The sequence below is a fragment of the Bufo gargarizans genome, chromosome 4 (assembly GCF_014858855.1).
Source record: "Bufo gargarizans isolate SCDJY-AF-19 chromosome 4, ASM1485885v1, whole genome shotgun sequence".
Lineage (NCBI taxonomy): Eukaryota > Metazoa > Chordata > Amphibia > Anura > Bufonidae > Bufo > Bufo gargarizans.
Window position 1 is genome coordinate 442,601,107 of NC_058083.1, and position 20,437 is coordinate 442,621,543.

The 20,437-nt window shown below is 39.4% G+C and overlaps 1 protein-coding gene across 1 annotated transcript in view; it reads left to right on the plus strand.

Annotated features, from left to right (window-relative positions):
* The first annotated feature begins 15,553 nt into the window (after positions 1–15,553).
* NOX3 (NADPH oxidase 3) overlaps positions 15,554–20,437 on the plus strand; it is a 119,511-nt gene continuing 114,627 nt past the window's right edge. The window contains exons 1-2 of the mRNA XM_044291841.1: positions 15,554–15,595; positions 19,213–19,308. Coding sequence (XP_044147776.1) covers positions 15,554–15,595; positions 19,213–19,308 — 138 coding nt within the window. The remainder of the gene's footprint in view (positions 15,596–19,212; positions 19,309–20,437) is intronic.

Here is a 20,437-nt window from a genome sequence, read left to right on the forward strand (position 1 = left end):
CTCAGTGGGCAGTGTAGCCAGAAAGAACTGGGTTCTCGGGCACGCTGGTGAAAATGGCAAACTGTGTGCTAGTAACAGGCGTATCCTTACCATCTAATCATAGACTTCTGCTATCAAAGCAAACTGGGGGAATGATGCCGAAAAGGCGGACAAATTGCTTTATTGCCAGGATACACTATGTACACAGCTTGCTGCAGCATTTGGCAAGCAGCAGCCAGATCAGTGTCACGAACATGATGGAGCAATTTTTTTATGTACAACACCAGGCAGACGCAAATCAAATGGAGTCACCAAAATCAACACCCAGGTTCAGTCGTACCTGAATTCTGGCATTTCTCCTGTACAAACCATGTTCCTTGATCCCATGGACTTCTGGGCAGACAGATAGGAACTGTGTCCTGAACTGGCCCAGTATGCTCTCTCTGTCTTGTCCATCCTCCAGTGTTCAGTGTCAAAGAGGGCTTTAAGCATGGCAGGAGGCATTGTGGACAAAGATGTCCTCCAACAGTGTAAAAAACATCACTTTTGTTAAACTAAATGAGGCATGGATCTTTGAGGACTTTCGCACTCCTCCAGCTTAGGCTGATGAATAGATCTGCCCTTGCTGACTGTGCCCCATCATGCCACTGCTGCTGTCTGCCTGTCTGTGTAACATCATTTTCACAACAGCATGGCTGCTGCTGCCACTGCAGCACACTTCTGCAGAACAAGCCACTGTTTCTTATGACATCAACGTGTGTGTATAAACAGGGGCAGGGATCTGCTCCCATTAACCCCTTCAGGACCCAGCCATTTTTCAAATCTGACATGTGTCACTTTATGTGGTGATAACTTTAAAATGCTTTTACTTATCCAAGCCATTCTGAGATTGTTTTCTCATCACATATTGTACTTCATGACAGTGGTAAAATTGAGTCAAAATCTTTTTTTATTTTTTTTTATAAAAAATGCCAAATTTACCAAAAATCTGGAAAAATTTGTAAATTTCCAAATTTCAATTTCTCTACTTTTATAAAAGATAGTAATACCTCCAAAAATAGTTATTACTTTGCATTCCCCATATGTCTACTTCATGTTTGGATCATTTTATGAATGTAATTTTATTTTTTGGGGACGTTAGAAGTCTTAGAAGCAAATCTTGACAATTTTCAGAAAATTTCCAAAACCCACTTTTTAAGGACCAGTTCAGGTCTGAAGTCACTTTGTGAGGCTTACATAATAGAAACCACCCAAAATTACCCCATTTTAGAAACTACACCCTTAAGGTATTCAAAACTGATTTTACAAACTTTGTTAACCCTTTAGGTGTTCCACAAGAATTAATGGAAAATAGAGATAACATTTCAAAATTTCACTTTTTTGGCGGATTTTCCATTTGAATGCATTTTTACTAGTTACAAAGCAAGGGTTAACAGCCAAACAAAACTCAACATTTATGGCCCTGATTCTGTAGTTTACAGAAACACCCCATATGTGGGTGTAAACTGTTGTACGGGCACATGGTATTGCACAGAAGGAAAGGAACACCATATGGTTTTTGGAAAGCAGATTTCACTGGGATAATTTTAAGCTGCCATGTCACATTTGAAGACCCCCTGATGCACCCCTAGAGTAGAAACTCCAAAAAAATGATCCCATTTTAGAAACTACACCCCTCAATGTATACAAAACTGATTTTACAAACTTTGTTAACCCTTCAGGTGTTCCACAAGAATTGATGGAAATTAGAGATGAAATTTCCAAATTTCACTTTTTTGGCAGATTTTCCATTTTAATCAATTTTTTCCCCAGTTACAAAGCAAGAGTTAACAGCTAAGCAAAAGTCTATATTTATGGGCCTGATTCTGTAGTTTACAGTATGTGGTTGTAAACTGCTCTACGGGCACACGGTATTGCTCAGAAGGAAAGAAACGCCATACGGTTTTTGAATGGCAGATTTTGCTGGACTGGTTTTTTGACACCATTTCCCATTTGAAGTCCCCCTGATGCACCCCTAGAGTATAAACTCCAAAAAAGTGACCCCATTTTGGAAACTATGGGATAAGGTGGCAGTTTTGTTGGTACTATATTACTGTGCATGATATTTCTGGTTGCTCTATATTACACTTTTTGTGCAGCAAGGTAACAAGAAATAGCTGTTTTGGCTCCGTTAACATTTTTTGTTATTTACAATATTGTAATGCAGGTTGTTACGGATGCGACAATACCAAATATTACATTTTTTGGGTTGTTTGTTTAAATAACAAAGCATTTTTGAAAATATTTTTTAGTGTCCACATTCTGAAAGCCATAGTATTATTTTTTTTAGGGCAACTGTCTTGTGTAGGGGCTCATTTTTTTCAGGATGAGATGACAGTTTGATTGGTACTATTATAGGTTGCATATGACTTTTTGATTGCTTGCTATTACACTTTTTGTGATGTAAGGTGACATAAAATTGCTTTTTTAACACAGTTTTTTCTTTTTTTTACGGTATTCATCTGAGGGGTTAGGTCATATGTTATTTTTATAGAGCAGGTTATTACGGATGAGGCGATACCAAATATATCTACATTTTTTTTTTATTTATGTAAGTTTTACACAATGATTTCATTTTTGAAACAAAAAAAATCATGTTTTAGTGTCTCCATAGTCTGAGAGCCATAGTTTTTTTTTAGTTTTTGGGGCGATTGTCTTAGTTATGGTATGATTTTTGTGAGAGGGTTTGATTGGCTCTATTTTGGGGTGCGTATAACTTTTTGATTGCTTGCTATTACACTTTTTGTGATATAAGTGGAGAAAAAAATGTTTTGACACGGTTTTTATTTAAAAAAATTACGGTGGTCGTCTGAGGGGTTAGGTCATGTGGTATTTTTATAGAGCAGAATGTTACGGACGCAGCAATACTTTTTTTATTTACTTACGTTTTACACAATAACAGCATTTTTTAAACCAAAAAAATTATGTTTTAGTGTCTCCATATTTTGAGATATAGTTTCTTTTCTTTTTGGGTGATTGTCTTAGGTAGGGGCTCATTTTTGCGGAATGAGGTGACGGTTAGATTGGTACTATTTTAGGGGTATATGCCTTTTTGATCGCTTGGTGTTGCACTTTTAGTGATGTAAGGTGACCAAAAAATTGTTTATTTAGCACAGATTTTTTTTTGACGATGTTCATCTGAGGGTGTTAGGTCATGTGTTATTTATAGAGACGGTCGATACAGATGCAGCGATATGTAATATGTGTACTTTTCTTTTTCCCCCTATTTTTAAAAAAAATTTCCCCCTTTATTTTAGCAAAATAATATATTATTCTTTTTTTTTACTGGAAACTTAACTTTTTTGGGGAGAATTTTATTTTTGTAACTTTTTTCACTTTGTTTTTTGTCCCACTCTGGGACTTCAACTTTAGGGGTCTGATCCCTTTTACAATGCATTCCAATACTTCTGGATCTCACAGGCTCTCCCCCGGAAGGCAGCCACGATGTCTATGAAGGCAGCATGCTGCCTTCCATACCATCAGGTCCCCGTATCAGCAGCACTGGGACCCGAATGCAACTCTGATACCCGCGAGGACATCGCATGTGCCGCGGTCAGCGCTGACCGCTGCACATCAAGGGTTAATGCGCCGGCATCGGTGATTTCCCCGATGCCGGCGCATGCAGCTGGGGTACGGCTATCAGTGACTGCCGGACCCCTGCCGCGGATGGGGCGGGTCGCATCTCCTGCACCCCCCTGATCAAAGTGCTGTACCTGTATGGCGCTGGTCCTTAAGCCACGGAAATCTGCTCCGTTCATGTACGGCGCGGGTTAAGATATCATTTTTGGACGCATGGTCCCAACAAACCACAGTTTTTTCCCCATAAAACCACGTGTGTTTAGACAGCATCTGTCCCGATAAGGGGAACAGTAGGCAGGGAGATACCTATGCTGAACCCGGAGAAGCACCATAGTGTGTTCAGGAATGATTATGTTTGGCAGTGTATACAGAGTCTCAAACAACTATTATAGTGATAGGGACACTATGGGAAAAGAATACAAAGATATCATTGTGTAGATTTTAGGGAATTTAATCAGGGAAAGCTTTGAGGGAGTGAGGGGTTGGTCGCAATGTGCTTAAAGGAAAAGTGTCACCAAAAATTGTATCTCAGAGTTAAAACAAGAATGCAACACATATCCTTTCTTTATCATCTGTTTCTATTTGCTGAACATGATAATGGTGGTTGCTATTGTGCCTGAGCTGTTCTTAACAGCATTTAAAAAGCATTAAGAACTATGCTTTATGGCAGCCACATGGGCTGTAGACACAATGATCTGGAGGAGACCTGTGCAGAGGTCATTATAGATAAGAAGATTTGGCAATCACCTATTGTGAACGTATCTGTAATTGGTGTGTGCCAGAGGAGCCAGATACATGGCACACACATTCTCTTACATTACTGGCTGAGCTCACAATGGCGTCTGTGCTTCTGAGCTAGCCAGCCAATATCCTGTAATTAGCTGACAGGCTGCTTGCCAAGTATTGTTGGCAAACTCATCAGTCAGGGCCCCTCCTAGAGTCACGTGATACTCAGTATAACAGTAAAATGACAATTGCTGTTTTGCGCAACTCGTCTGGAGCAAATTACCCAAACTTTTAATTCATTTGGCAGAATAATTTTTTTGAAATTTTTGATTAATCCAAGAATTGATTCACTCATTACCTTTATCTACTTTTAGGTCTTGTGTGAAAATCTGTTGTAGTTTTAGATCAAATATATGTAGAAATATAGAAAATTCTGTAGGACCATTTTTTAAATTAATAAATAGTAATAACAATATCCCACTTGACTTAACAAAGTTCATAACAATTAAGGCTTACCCCACTAGTCTTCAACCCTCATAAACTTAAACATAAAATTCAAATAGTTCCTCATTTCATACCGAATCACACCCACACAATATTTATTTACATATCTACAACACCACAAATCTACAAATTATACACTATTTCCTCCAAATTCATCTCACCCCATAACATAACATTCAATTCACCCCATAACATAATAATACAAATTACAATAATAGCAAACAATAATAACAAACCATAACAATCAATAATAAAATCCTAACTTATTTCCTATGCATGCTAACCTGTACCAAACCTAAACCCCAGGCAAGCTGGTCTTTCACAAAGTTCCAGAGAGTTGATGAGCTAGGAGCCAGTCCAAAGTTCATCCCCAGGTAACCAGCATGCCATGTTTTTGGTTTTTTTTTTAATAAAGAAGATAAAAAAGTCCTCATATCCCCACAACCCCCCAACCTGACTGGAGCCCAAACTAAACTATTTACAAAATAAACTTTACAATAAACATTTTAACATTCCGTTACAAAATAAACATATTATGCAACACATTATTATGCAACATATTGTCAAAAACAAAGACACATTTTCCATCACGAGCTCTGGTTCAGTAGCCTGTAAAACTTTTCATTCCTCTTTTTCAGTTCAAAAATCCACCAAAACCCTCAACCAGGAAAGGAGTATTACTCGGTCAAGGTACCCCAAAACAAAAAACCCTCCACAGATGAGAGGCCTTAGGGTCACCAAACTTTTCATATTCGAAGAACACAATTTCATTAGGTCATCCAAGATGTTCCTATACCCCACATCCACTAAGAGTATTTTACAAACTAAGCACTGTGCACTCCATGTGTGGTACCTAATCATTGTGCTGACTAGAAACCCACCCAGTTCTATAAATGCTCCATAGACCCACTCTGCATAGGACAAAGCATTCAACCTAGGCCAACTGATGGAAGTTCCTACCCCACTGTAGACCTCTGGATTTAAAGGACACTGAAGTATGGTCCATGCTTACGAGCACATCACCACACTCCTCACGGGAACAACCTCTTCCTTTGGAGTTCCTATATTTTACATTGTCCCTTACATACAGCTTTCCAAGGAAACAGTGCCAAGTCACATCCCAAATTTCCTCAGGAATCCTTGCTGAATTCAACAGTAACTTACCCTTCAGATCCTGGCCTGGGTAATCCCTCAAGGCAAGTGGAGCATGGAAGTGATAAGATAGGACCCTCCTGTACAGGAACATCCTTGACATAAGTCTCAATCTCCCACCTAGGCCCCACCGCCTTATAATCTTTATAACCAGGTCAACATAAGCAGAGAGATGTCCATGTGATGCATGAAGATCTTTCACTCGCCTTCCTGTCTCCTGTTCCAGGAAGAAAGGCCTAAGGAAAATTCCTGTAGGTGATTCGCCACAAAGAAGCCTTCTCTTTCCAGAGGTTTGCAGTGTTTATCTTCACAAAGGTATTCATCAAAAATACCACTGGGTTTACCATATCCAACCCTAGTCTCCTTGTAAGGTAAGTTACCTCTCTTTTGATTAGGTTTAGCCTATTCCCCCACAACATTTGGGAGAAAAGTAGATGCTGACAATACACAGACACTGCCCAAATACAATAACACAGGCATCAAGTAAGCTTTGCACAACCCCTTCCCTAAAGGATAAAGACTATCCCTTCCATTTGTCCAACTTTTAGGTGACATCCTTTAGTCTGACTTCCCAATTTTTGACTGTGATTCTCCCATCTGAATTCAATGTTGAGAACCTTCACTGTGTCTTGAGGTTCTGGGAGAGTGTTCTGGAGACTAAAATCAGACTCCCCTTCTCCCAACCAGAGGGTTTCACATTTGTCCTCGTTGATCTTGGATCCAGAAACCTCTGAATAGCAGTCCACTTTCGACATCGCCCAATTCACCTCCTCTCCTGAAAAGACTAAAGTAGTGACATAATCCGCGTATGCTACCACCCTCTGAGATGACCTCTAGTTCCTTTACCACCAACAGTCCACGATCTACCCTCCTAATGAAGGGATCAATCACAAACACATATAGCAAGGGGCTTAAAGGACACCCCTGGCAGGCACCTGAAGCCACCTCAAAGGGATGACCCAACCAACGGTTCTTCAATGGGAAACTATCTGTCCCTTTGTACAAGGTCTCCTCTCAGGCAGACCATACCACAAAAAGACAAAACCATAGGTCCTTAGCCCAAGCTAAAGCTTTTGACCAAGTGAACCACGAGTGTGTTTCTGAGCATTATTGGCAAAGTGAACAGTAACTAAACAGGTGTGCCTAGACCCCCCCACACAAGATGACTAACATGATCATACATTGCACACTTGCGAACATCACATTGCATACTAAAATGTGTGGGACTACCGAACTTTGGCTGCCCTTGATAGAAGATCGTGATACTATTCCTTCCTATAAAGCCTGAGGAAGGAATATGAGCAACTGAGTTTCCCTGAACAGATACCATGGTTTTTCAAACCTTTGATGGGAAACTGCCTATCCTTACCATAACGACTTAACCAGATCATAATGTACACACTAGAGAGAGATTTGTTACTAGTTAATACTATCACTCTTTTTATTGTTGTCTGGCTGACTATTGCCATGGACACAAAAATCCCACCATGCTGGGCTGTTTTTTTTTTCCAGTTCATATCTAGACCAGAATTGCTCAAGCTCCTCCAGCCTTGAAAAAACAAAAACCAAAACAACATCAAACATGTAGGTGTGATAAGGATGTATGAAAGCAAAAATGTCTTTCACTGTAAAACACATCTTTAGGAGAAGCTCAACCACTTGAATCTCTAAGTAAACACCTCTCATTGCCTCTCCACCTGAGACAGGGCCACATTCCTATAGCCACCACCCCCAGCTGTCGGAAGAGTCCAAAAGCTAATATCTCTCAGTCCAGAAAGACAAATCAACTGGTTCACCCACTACCTAATTATTTCCCCTTCCCTAAAGCCTCAAAGAGGTGCCGTTACAAGTTACCATTACCAGATCCTCCAGGCAAAGAGTAACTTACTCCCTGTGCAACCACCTTAGCCTAACTTTTTGAACTGTTAGCTCCCGCCCTCAGAGTGGCCGGGTTCACCACTGGCACCTGAGCTTCCTTTTTGGTATCCTTAGGTGGTGAGGCTGGAACGTTTCCTGCATAACCTGCCAAAAAAGTTACTTCTCCTCTCACACAATTTGGCTGATACCGGTTTCCCTTGCCTGTCTGCCTATACTAGTCGGCGCAATTCCAGCTGCCTGCTGACAAGCGCTGTTGTAATAAACGGCACAGCATTCACAGCAATCAGCCAGATAATCATGACTGTCATCAAGCTGCTTGTCGTCTTGTATTGCTGGCACAGTGATGAGGGGTTCATCTTCCTCAACTGTGGGCCCCGCCTCCTGGCCTCTGCTCTCACTACGTGCAAACGTCATCCCGCAGACACTGCATGCAGAGAGGGAGCTCTCCTGGCGTCTGTCCTTGTTCCAGAGGCTGAGCAGAGCGTGGGAGTTCAGTGTGGGAGAGTGTGATGACAGGGCAAGAGAAGAGAAGCTGGAGGCTCTATTTCAAATAAAGCTACAAAAGTGTGTCTAGCCTGGCCAGTCCCCAGGTCCCTAAAGTAAAGTAATGCAAGAAAAGGTATTTAATGTTAAAAAATTAAATTTTTACTGTTCTCCACTCTAAAAGTTACAACTCCCAGCATGCTCTGTCAGATGCAGACTTCAGGACTAGTGTTGAGCGCAAATATTCAAAAAGCTAATTTTTATCTCGAACATCACAACTTCGAGAATTCGCAAATATTTTGAATATAGTGCTATATATTCGTTTTTCGAATATTCGTAATTTTTTTCCATCTGAAGTCATGATTCCTCCCTGCTTCTTGCTTGTGGGTCAATGAGTCTTCGGCCCACAAGCAACTTAAGCAGGGAGGAATCATGACTTCAGATGGAAAAAAAATTACGAATATTCAAAATAATGAATATATAGCACTATTGCTATATATTTGTTTTTTTAAATAATCGTCATTGAAGAATAATCTTAAAAAAACGAATATATAGCAATAGTGCCATATATTCATTTTTTAGAATATTCTTAATATTTTTCCATCTGAAGTGAACAGTCAATGGCCCACAAGAAACTTAAGCAGAGAGGAATCATGACTTCAGATGGAAAAAAAATTACAAATATTCTAAAAAATTTATATTATAGCACTATTGCTATATATTCATTTTTTTAAATAATCATCATTGAAGAATAATCTAAAAAAAAACAAATATATAGCAATAGTGCTATATATTCACTTTTTAGAATATTCGTAATTTTTTTCCATCTGAAGTGAACAGTCAATGGCCCACAAGCAACTTAAGCAGGGAGGAATCAAGACTTCAGATGGAAAAAAATGATGAATATTCTAAAAAATGAATATATAGCACTATATTCAATATAGTGCTATATATTAGTTTTTTTAGAATATTCGTCATTTTTTTTCCATCTGAAGTGAACACTGAACATTGTTCACTTCAGATGGAAAATTCTATAAACTAATATATAGCACTATATTCTATAGTGCTATATATATTCGTTTTTGACCCACACCTGTATTGAACGCGTAATATTAGCATTTTCGAGTAAAAAATAAATAAAAACTTCCATACTCTTAGGGCTCATTCACACCATATAGACCATGATAGAAGCTGCTGGCTGTGGTTTCTGTTGCTATGCTGCATTTAATCGAGCTAAGACATGAACGGATGCTGTGTCAAAAGTGGACTAGTCTCTTCTTGGGACAGTTGTAGGTTTAACCCCTTAAATTTTTTCTTTATTTTTTTTTACTTCCAGCCCTCCCAAAGGCATAACTTTTCTATTTTACCATTCACATAGCTGTATAAGGGCCTGTTATTTGCCGGACAAGTTATACTTTTTAACTGCACCATTCCCATTTCCCACTACATTGTATGCAAACGTAATATTTTATTTTTTAGGGGGTAGAATTATAAACAAAAGCTCCGCTACAGTTTTATGAGTTTTGCTTTTACAGCATTTTCTACACGGTAAAAGTGACTTGTTACTCTCATTCTCTGGGTCAATATGATTCTATCTATTCCACATATGCATAGTTTTTGTGATTTAATAAAAAAAAAAAGACACCAATAACCTTTTATTTTTTATGTCTATGGAGCCTTGTTATGGCCAATTTTTCTGCTGGACGAACTGTATATTTTATTGATACCATGTTGGGGTGTGTACAACTGTTTGCTCACTTTTTATTAAAAAAAATAATGAAACTTTTTTCTTTTTTCTTTACACTTTTTAATAGATCCCCTAGGGAATTTGAACAAGAAATTATTAGCTTCTGACATAGACTCCAATTCATTAGCATTGGAGTCCATCTGAGTTTCAGGTAGAGGAAAAATAGCTACTGCATCCTCGGATCATTGCGGAGTACCGAGCACCATCTAGGTACCCCGATCCCCAATAGGTTAGTGAATTCTTAGATGCTATAGTCACATTTGACCATGGCAACTGAGGAGTTAAATGTGTGTGACTGAAGTTATTGTCGATTGCATACATTAGCCCTTGGTTTCTGCTGTTTAAATCAGCAAGCACTTAGCGGCTATAGCGCCTACTGCTTTCATGAGCAGGCGTCATCTTTTTTTAAAATCCAACTCACAACGTATATTTAAAGGGGTTTTCTGAGACATTATAACTGATGACCTATCCGCTGGATAAATCATCAGTATCTGATCAGTGGGGGGCTGACACCCGGGTCCCCCACTGATCAACTGTTTGAGAAGGTACCTCTGTGCTTGGTGAGATATGAGGAAGCTGCGGCACTCGCCGGTGCCTTCTCAAACAGCTGTTCAGCGTGGGTCCCAGGTATCAGATCCCCACCAATCAGATACTGATGACCTATCCAGAGGATAGTTCATCAGTAGTAAAATGTTGGAAAACTCTTTTAAGTTTATTGGAGTGATAAAGACCCTATAGGGGTAGATACCTGGTGGCGGATGGCATATTCACTTCAATAAACTTATCCTTTTGAAGATGCCAGCAAATATTTCCTTCACTTTGGAACTTTGGATATCGTTCAGGCTGGCTGGGGGACTGGGTGGTTAATCTAGGATAGAGATGCTCAACCTGCGGCCCTCCAGCTGTTGCAAAACTACAATTCTCAGCATGCCTGGACAGCCTACAGCTATTAGGGCATACTGGGAGTTGTAGTTTTGCAACAGCTGGGGGCCGCAGGTTGAGCATCCCTGATCTAGGACTTGGAATGTCCATTTGTAAGTGTTGTCCAAACTACTGACTGTAAATAACAAAGTTATCAACTAAATGAGTTGTTTAATGGGAAACCATTTGATGTAGTGCAGTGCACAATACTGTTCTGTTTTGCACACAGTATTGTGTGCTAAAATGCATACATTCATGCACACGAGGCCGAAAAATAAACAAGTAATATCTCCATTTTATGGTAACTCTAAAGTGGGCCCCCAAAATCAATTCCACTGGAGGGCCCTAGGCACCCCAATCCGACACTGCTTCCAGACACCGCATATGGGCTTTTCTAAATAGTGTCCGGACCACTGTTTGGTCCTTTGACCAGCCTTTTACAGTTACCACCCCTACCACTACTCTTGAGGATTGTACCACCTGCCACCCCTTTTGTTTCACTCTCCCTATTCTTTCGCCTTGGTTCCACTTCAGGAACCAAGTTGGGTTTGGTATCAGGGTTCTTAAAAGGAACAAATTTAAATTCCACTTGCTCTCTGAAATCTGTCAGTTTTTTTGAATTTTTCTGAACTGGCATAATCTGTAACCTACTCAAGTCTGGGGATTCTATCCTTTTAATACCTGATAACAATTGTACACCTGGAACTTCCTCATCTTCTCCTCTGAAGCAGACTCTGACCTTTTTCCTTGTCCCGCTTGCAGGCTTCTTACAGTGGAACCCCCACTTTCAAATTCTGATAACACCATAGATGACTCTACTGTTGCGGCTTTGAAAAAACTCTCTTTCCCTTGTTTCCTGTCTGTCCCCCCTTCCAGACTTGACTCTCTCATGCAAAAAAATCTATTGTTATTAAACCATTTCTCCAAAAATGGACCTTCCCTCCTCTATTCTAAAACAGCAATGTCTTCTCCATCCTGGAGACTTAAGGCCCCTTCTTCTATTTATGTGCCCACTCCGCTTGCGGTTTAAGGTTGCAATACTCAAGACTCAGTTTCTTTAATTCTTTTGCTGTTTCCTCAAATAATTTTAAGTAATATGCAATCCTGAACACAAAAATGTCTGCTGACTATTTGGAATCTAAAGCTGCCCAATTAGTATTTAACAGTGTTACAGAGCCATTGATGACAGATTAATAGTAATGTGGAACCACTGTGCCAAGTAACCGGTTTGACATTGGGCCAAACCCTAAGGGTGTTATTCTGGTGCCTCCCTGCCATTCACCCTTTAAGCCCTATACAGGGATGTGGACTTCACTGTGAGTTAGCAACCAGACTGCTACCTCCCATGATGGTTCTGGTGTTCTTGGCTGTTGACCTGCTGAATCAGGAACACAGACAGGATCAGGGAACACACAAGCACAGTCTGAACAGGAACCAAGACGAACACAGCACTCTGGAAAAAGAGGAGGATAACATAGTCAACCACAGAAGGAACTCAGGGAGGGACAGGTCAAACATGACAACAGACACAGACCAGACAGGCATGGACTGGACAGAGAACAGAGCAAGAGAACTACAGACTCAGATACAGGAATAATTGCTGGGAACTACTGATGTTGCTCAGCCAAGGGGCAGGATACATGGACAGAACATATAGCTGAGCTGATTAGTCCAAAGCTGCACACAAACAGACAAAGGGATTAGCCCTTTCCCAATCTCCGCTGTACATGTCTGGTGAAGTGAATTCCCGACAGCTGCCTTAAATGTACGGCGCTCTGATCGGCGGGTACAGACACTGTGCCCGCTCAATCAGCGGCAGGGGTCCAGCTGTTACTGACAGCCGAGCCCCTGCTGTATCTACCAGTATCAGTGAAAACACAGATGCCGGCACATTAAACCCTCTTATGCCGCAGTCAACACTGACCGCAGCATGAACAGAGTTTCCCTCTCTGACCCCATCGGGTCCTCGAGCTGCGGTGACTGGGGCCCAATGGCTGGTATAGCAGCCCAGTGCCTTCCACAGGCATCGGAGCCTGCCTGCTTTGGAAGCCTATGTGACCCAGCCCTGGGTCAGTATAACACTGACCAGCAATGGATTACAATACACAATGTATTGTAATGCATTGCAGAGGGGATCAGACTCCCAAAAGTTAATGTCCCAGAGTGAGACAAAAATAAAAAGTTATAAAAAAAGTTTTGTTTTTTAAATAATAAATGAAGCAAAAAAGATAAAGCTCCCTTTCCCCTCATCAAGCCATATACAATAAAACATTAAATATACACATATAAGGTATCGCTGCATCCGTAATAACCGACTCTATAATTATATCACATGATCTACACTGTCATATCAATGCCATAAAAAAGCATTTTTTTTATCACCTTGTCTTACAAAAAGCATAATAGTGAGTGATCAAAAAGTACTATGTCCCCTAAATAGGTACCAGTGAAAACATCAACTCATGCTGCATAAAATGAGCCCCCACACAAGACGATTGCAGAAAAATTTATAAAATATGGCTCTCAAAACATCAATATATTAGGTATTACTGTGTCCGTAATGACTGGCCTTATAAAAATATCACATGATCTACCCCGTTAAATGAATGTTGTAAAAAAAAAAGTCAAAGCCTTGCCCTTCAAAAAGCGTAATAGCGAGCAATCAAGAATCACTATGTCAACTCGTCCTGCCAAAAATGAGTGCCCACAAAAGACAATTGGCAGAAAAATCAAAATAATATGGCTGTAAGAAAAACTGGATTTTTTTTCAATAATGCTTTGAGTAAAAGTGGCAAAACGTAAGAAAAAATAATAAAATTGGTATTTCTGTAATCATACTGACCAGCAGAATAAAGGTAACCTCATTTTTCGCACATTGTTCACCACAATAACAAAACCCAAAAAGTAATGGCAGAGTTGCCGTCTTCTCTTTATTCTGCTTCCCAAAGCTAAATAAAAAGCAACTAAAAGTGTTTTTATTAGCACTTCTCAGTGCACATTCCCATATCCCCGCTTGCAGCGATTTTGTGTCCGGCCCCAAAACGCAACTGAACTGATGCATACCGTTGCATCCTGTTATGCCTCCATTATCAATGAATGAGGACACAATTGATCGGATTAATTCAGGCTTTGAGATACCCTGCTGGATCTCAAAACCTGAATTAAGAACACAGATATGAAAGTAGCCTAAGAGGGTTGTGTAGAGGGGGTGTTTCAAATTTTACAGCATGATGTCTGAGGATTGGACTAAGCCCCAGAGTGGAGAACAAAGTATTAGTCTGACTGCTGGCGCCCCCACTGATCACAAGAATTGGGGCCCATGCTTCTTTTTTGAATGGAGCAGCAGTCACACATGCATGTTTGTTGCTCCATTGAACTTTATGGGATTGCTGGAGATAGCTGAATACAAGCACTCGCCTAGAGATGAATGGAGTGGCAGCATGCATGCATGACTGTTGCTCTATTGAAATTGGGGAGCACGCGCTCCCATTCTCATAATTGGCAGACACTTATATGCTATCCTGTGGATAGGGGATACGTTGTCTTAATGGGTCAACCCCTCAAAATTTCACTCTTTGTCTATGAAGATCAATCAAAGTCCATTTAAAATATAGTGTGGTGGTAGAGGTAGGGCCTCACCAAACTGCTCTACAATAGATGGTAATGAAGTGATCTGCCTACGATATGCCATCATGGCTGAGCAGCCTGACAAGAATGCTCACCAATGTGTAGTATTTGCAAGTGCTGGAGTGTGGTGTGTAGTGAGGCCCCATCTCTTCACCCCCCTAGCCAGCTCTGGAAATGCTACTTGCAGCCATTGCAAATCATTCCTGCAGAACTCTTTTAACCTTTAATTTATTTGTGGAATGATTCAGTTATTTTAGATGGGTTTTCTGATATTGATGACACCTGGTACCCCCACCAAACTGCAGTTTGGAGAGGCCACTGTGCACTGTTGAGCACCGCAGCCTCTTTCTAGGCCCATGGCATCACATTCATTGGCCACGTGGCCTAGCCACAGCTCGGTCAGATTCAAGTAAATAGGGCCGAGCTGCAGTACCAGGCACAGCCACTATCCAATGGCTTTCTCAAACAGCTAAATGGTGGTGGTCCCAGGTGTCAGACTCCCAGCCAATCTGATATTGATGACCTATACTAAGGATTGAACATCAATATTAGAATCTCCGAAAATTCCTTTAGGCATGTTAAAAAATTCTTATGAACATATTATCCAGCAGGGAGGCATTTCAATTTTTACAATTAAAGCTAAGTATATTATAAGGATACAGAGGTTATCCAGTCATGTATGAATATAACGCTTTTTTTTTTACCAAAGGAATGACTCTGATGATAGACCACCTTTATATGCATCTTAGTCACGTGATCTTGACAGGTTGGTGATGGCCTTTTGGCAGATGCATTTTAATTAGAAAATTCCAAGAACAAAAAGATTCAGTTCAAAGCAGAAGGACAGAGACAGGACAGAGATTAGGTGATAAAGGTCTTTCACCTTTAGCTGCTTCAGTAAAATATTTACAGCTTGAAATGGGTTACTGGATTCTAAATGAAACAGCAACCTTGATTCTGGTAAGTGAAAGCAATAACGTATTTTTCTGTTAAATTACTTTTTTAAATTTATTTTGTTGTAGATACAGATTGTTAGTTATTTCTGTAATTACCATGTATATGGCAGATTTGCCTTCAAAATTTACATATATTCATATCTTAGCATACCTCCATTATTTATTACAGTTAAACTTGTGAAAGAAATCGTATTGTTTATAGTGACAAGAAATCTAAACTGCTTTGCTAAATTTATTATGTACCTTTTTTTATGTTGGAAACTGCTGTCAAGTTTATTGGCTTCTTCAAGCAACAAATCATTTCAGCATTAAGTGGCTGCTACTGAATTAAGACACCCAAGCAAACTTATAATATTTCATACTGTGGATAAAAATGATCTTACTGTTCTGTATGCAAGAGTTTGTCTTCTTACATGAGAAGTCGCAGATTATCATAGGTTCCAAAGTTAGTCTTTTAAACAGATTCCAGTGTATTGTATGGTCATGGTACTGTACACGATTGAATGCTCTGTCAAACCTCATTAAAAAACGTCCCTTTCCCCTCTGATACTGCTGAGGCTGTTATTCATGGAACTACAAGCAGCACCAATCTACTTAGACCATTTCTGCATAATAAGCATAAATCTTTATTTAATAACTCACTGGCTTTTTTAATTTTTATATTCATTATTTTCCTCCATTCTCATTAGGTGGTAATGCCATGGAAAATACTAGTAAATTGTTTTGTAATTTTAATGGCCAGCAAAAATGTAAGATACTCTCCATTACTAATATTTATTAGATACTAGTAGCATACCAAGGACTTGTGAAAGGGGTTGACGTGTGTCACAAGAGCAAGTGACAAAAATTTGCATTAATGAATAAAATAGAGGAATATAATGACCAAGTAGCCTTACCACACAAATTAAATTACAAGGGGTTGTTCAGTCTTATGTAACTGTAAGTGTATTCATTGCATAATGAAAAGTTGTGCAACTTTCTAATAAATTATATTTTGTTTTGGTTATTCAGCATTTTCAATATTGGCTTGTCATGTATGTATGGAAACATTCTTGTTTACGTCCAGAGGTTAACCGTTTCCCGACCGCCCAACATAAATTTACGTTGGAGTCAGGGCATTTCATACAGCAGACACCTGGCAACAATGTCTGCGAATGGCAATAATACTGATCGTGGACTTTTAACCCTCCGTAGGAACATAGTAAAGTTCTCATTGACTCCAATGCTAATGCATTGGCGTCTACAAGACAAGCAATCTGATAATTGCTTGTTATAGTTCCCTATAAGAACTATAAAACAGTGTAAAAAAAAAAAGTGTAAAAACAATTTACATCTAAAAATTCTAATCAATCCCCTTTCCCCAAAATGTAAATAAAATATTTATACAATAAAATACACATCATGGGCATAGGCGCATTTGAAAACGCCCATACTATTAAAATATTTTTCCCATACAGAAAACGGCTCATTTGCTGCTTATTTGCTGTTTTTTTTTGTTGTGGCTTAACTTCCCACAAAAAAATAAATAAAAAGTTATCAAAAAGTCATACACACCCCTAAATTGTATCATTAAAAACTCACTCGGCTCCTCACACAAAACTGCAAAAAAGTTAGAGGGATGAAAAGAAAAAAAATCCAAAGTTTTTTACTTTTTTCAGTATTAAAATGCCAGAAAAACTTTAGATATGTGGAATCCCCATAATCATACTGAGCTGGAGAATAAACGTAACACGTCAGTTTTACTGGGAAATTATGTAAAAAAAAACACGTAAAACGGTGGCGGAATGGTGTTTTTTTTTAGAATTCCAACCCAGTTGGATTTTTTTTAACCAATATATGGTGCCATTAAAAAGTGCATATTTTCCTGGAAAAAACAATCCCTCATGTGAATGAAAAAATACAAAAATTATGGCTTTGGAAGGGTTGGAAGTAAAAATAAAAAAAATTTAAGAATTTTCCTGTCACTAAAAGGCTGAAATCCACTCTATTATGTCCAGCTAAGGCCTCTTGCACACAAACGTTTTTTTTTTCCGTATTCAAACCATATACTGAACCATTCATTTGAATGGATCTACAAAAAAACCTGAAGGTATCCGTATGCCTTCCGTTTCCATATTTCTGTTTTTCTGTTCCGTTCAAAGATAGAATCCGCATAACGGACAAGGATAGTACTGTTCTATCAGGGGCCAGCTGTTCCGTTCTGCAAAAAACGGAATGCACGAGGATGTCATCCATATTTTTTGTGGATCTGTTTTTTGCGGACCTCAAAATACTGAAAAAGCCATAAGGTTGTGCAAGAGGCCTAAGACAAATGCATTGCTTGTTATAACAGAGCTCTGACATGAGCTATACATACATACACTTGTGCCATTTCGACATGATCAGTACATGATCAGCCTCTGAATGTGCAAAAAAAATGTTTCATTATATTTGATACTTTAGACAGAACTCTATGACTCTGGCCATCCTACCGTGTACCCATACAACAATCATATCACAAAGGGCATCTGAATGACCATCAGGTACCCCCAACATTAGGGCATGCCCCAAGGAAAGAAAGGGTGTGCCCTCCTATCACTGACTTGGCCCTAGGGAGTATCGGTATGAGTATGGTGTATAATTACTGCCAGAGCCATTACCACTCCTGCTCCCATCCCACGCTTCTGCCCTGCAGAGCTTGCAGCAAAGTTATAAGTGTAAATACTGTTTTCATGTTTTTAAATGTACACCCCCGACCTAAAAGCCTAGTAGAGGGCCAAACACAGTGCAAAACCAGCCTAAGGGGTCATTCACATCCCTGCCACACTTCTATTCATTTCAGTTTATCCGCTCCATTATAGGAGCAGAACCACGAAAATGAGGGAGGTGCCTGATCTGTTAGATAACGGACAGCGATGGTTCCCGATGTACCCCATTGAGCTCAATCAAGTTTCTGTCATAGTGTCCATCATTTTAATGGATAAAATAGCAGATCACGCTGCACTCTTTTTGTCCTCCTTTTTTACTGGAATCTGCTTTGGCGATTCCTAATGCAGACGTGGACACATCCCATTGTTCAAAACACAAATAGGGCCCTTCTCCTAGTGCAGGTTCCCCCTAAACTAGGCAGGCTTGGCAGCTGATGACATTGAGCCATTGACTGGACCTCAGCTGTAATATCATGTATTATTTAACTACAATAATTCAGTGAGTATCTTGTCATTTACATTATTACTAGTTCAATTAATATATTTGTTTAATATTCAATAATTCCATAATTATATGTTGAATGGAAATAGTTTGATTGTTAATAACTGCAATAATTCTTCCGCATCAGTGAAGATAGAAATTGATTTTAACTATTTAGACAAACATAGTACACTATCCAGCATCTTTTGTCAGCATTAAAGGGTTTTTCCAGGATTAGATAAAAACAATCAGTCCCGCCCCCCCCAAAAAAAAACAAAAAAAAAAACAGCATCACATTCCATGGGCTGTGTCTGATATTGTAGTCCCTTTAACCTTACAAAACCATAAATCAGTGCACTGCACTGTGTGATTTTTACATTGTCATAGACTATCTTAGCATTATAGAAATAAATAAAAAATTATGATGTTGATAAAAATTATATTCTATTGCAGGTAACATGGCTGGGATTAAATGCATATTTATTTATTGATACCTTTATCTGGTATGATAAAGCTGAATCATACTACTACACACGGGTGATACTGGGGGTAAGTATGAGGCAATTTTATGTAATGTTTAACCCTTTCATTACTGGGAGTGTTTGGGCCCTCATAGCCAGAGCAAACGTTCACATTTTCATATGTTGCATTATAAAGTTTCATGTTTCTGTTTCTCAGTAAAAAAAAATTATAAATCACACATATATATATGTCAAAGCGGCTGGGCGGCACTGCAAACAATAGTAGAACAAAGTAGAAAAAGGGGTGCCAGCGGCTGTGGCGGTGATCCTCTCGTCAAACCATAAATGAAAAAGAAAATTCCACGGCACTTCCCAAAATTAGATACGTGCTTCTTTCACCAGAATTTCCTTTATACACACACACACACACACACACACAGTAAGAGGTTTGGTCTTGGAAAACAGGTATTTTCCTCCCAGCACGAGCTGCTGGGCTGATTTACAGCCAGGTGACGTCAAATACCGGACCAGATTTTAAATGCCGGTCTGGGTTTTGGCAACACCTGGCTGTCCTTAAAAAGGCAGCTGGACTCAGAAGCGAGGTCTCTGTGTTGGGATCTAGGAGCCTTGTGTCTGGGTGAAGGCTTGCTGCCTGTTTGGCGTGAAAACAGGTTGGTGCTGCTATCAGCAAGGACTCTTTGAGGCAGAATTGCCGCATGATGTGAATTACCACCAACACCGCAAGGTGACTTTTTGTTTGAATATGACTGCTTGTTTTGTCACTTGCCTAAAGTGGGAATAAAACACTGAACTGTTTGATCCAAAGAACTTGTTGTTGGCTCTATACTTCCTCCGCTAATCCTGTTTACCAGAACGAGTCCACAGAACATATATATATAAATATATATATATATATATATATATATACAGTTGCAAGAAAAAGTATGTGAACCCTTTGGAATGATATGGATTTCTGCACAAATTGGTCATAAAATGTGATCTGATCTTCTAAGTCACAACAATAGACAATCACAGTCTGCTTAAACTAATAACACACAAATAATTAAATGTTACCATGTTTTTATTGAACACACCATGTAAACATTCACAGTGCAGGTGGAAAAAGTTTGTGAACCCCTAGACTAATGACATCTCCAAAAGCTAATTGGAGTGAGGTGTCAGCCAACTGGAGTCCAATCAATGAGATGAGATTGGAG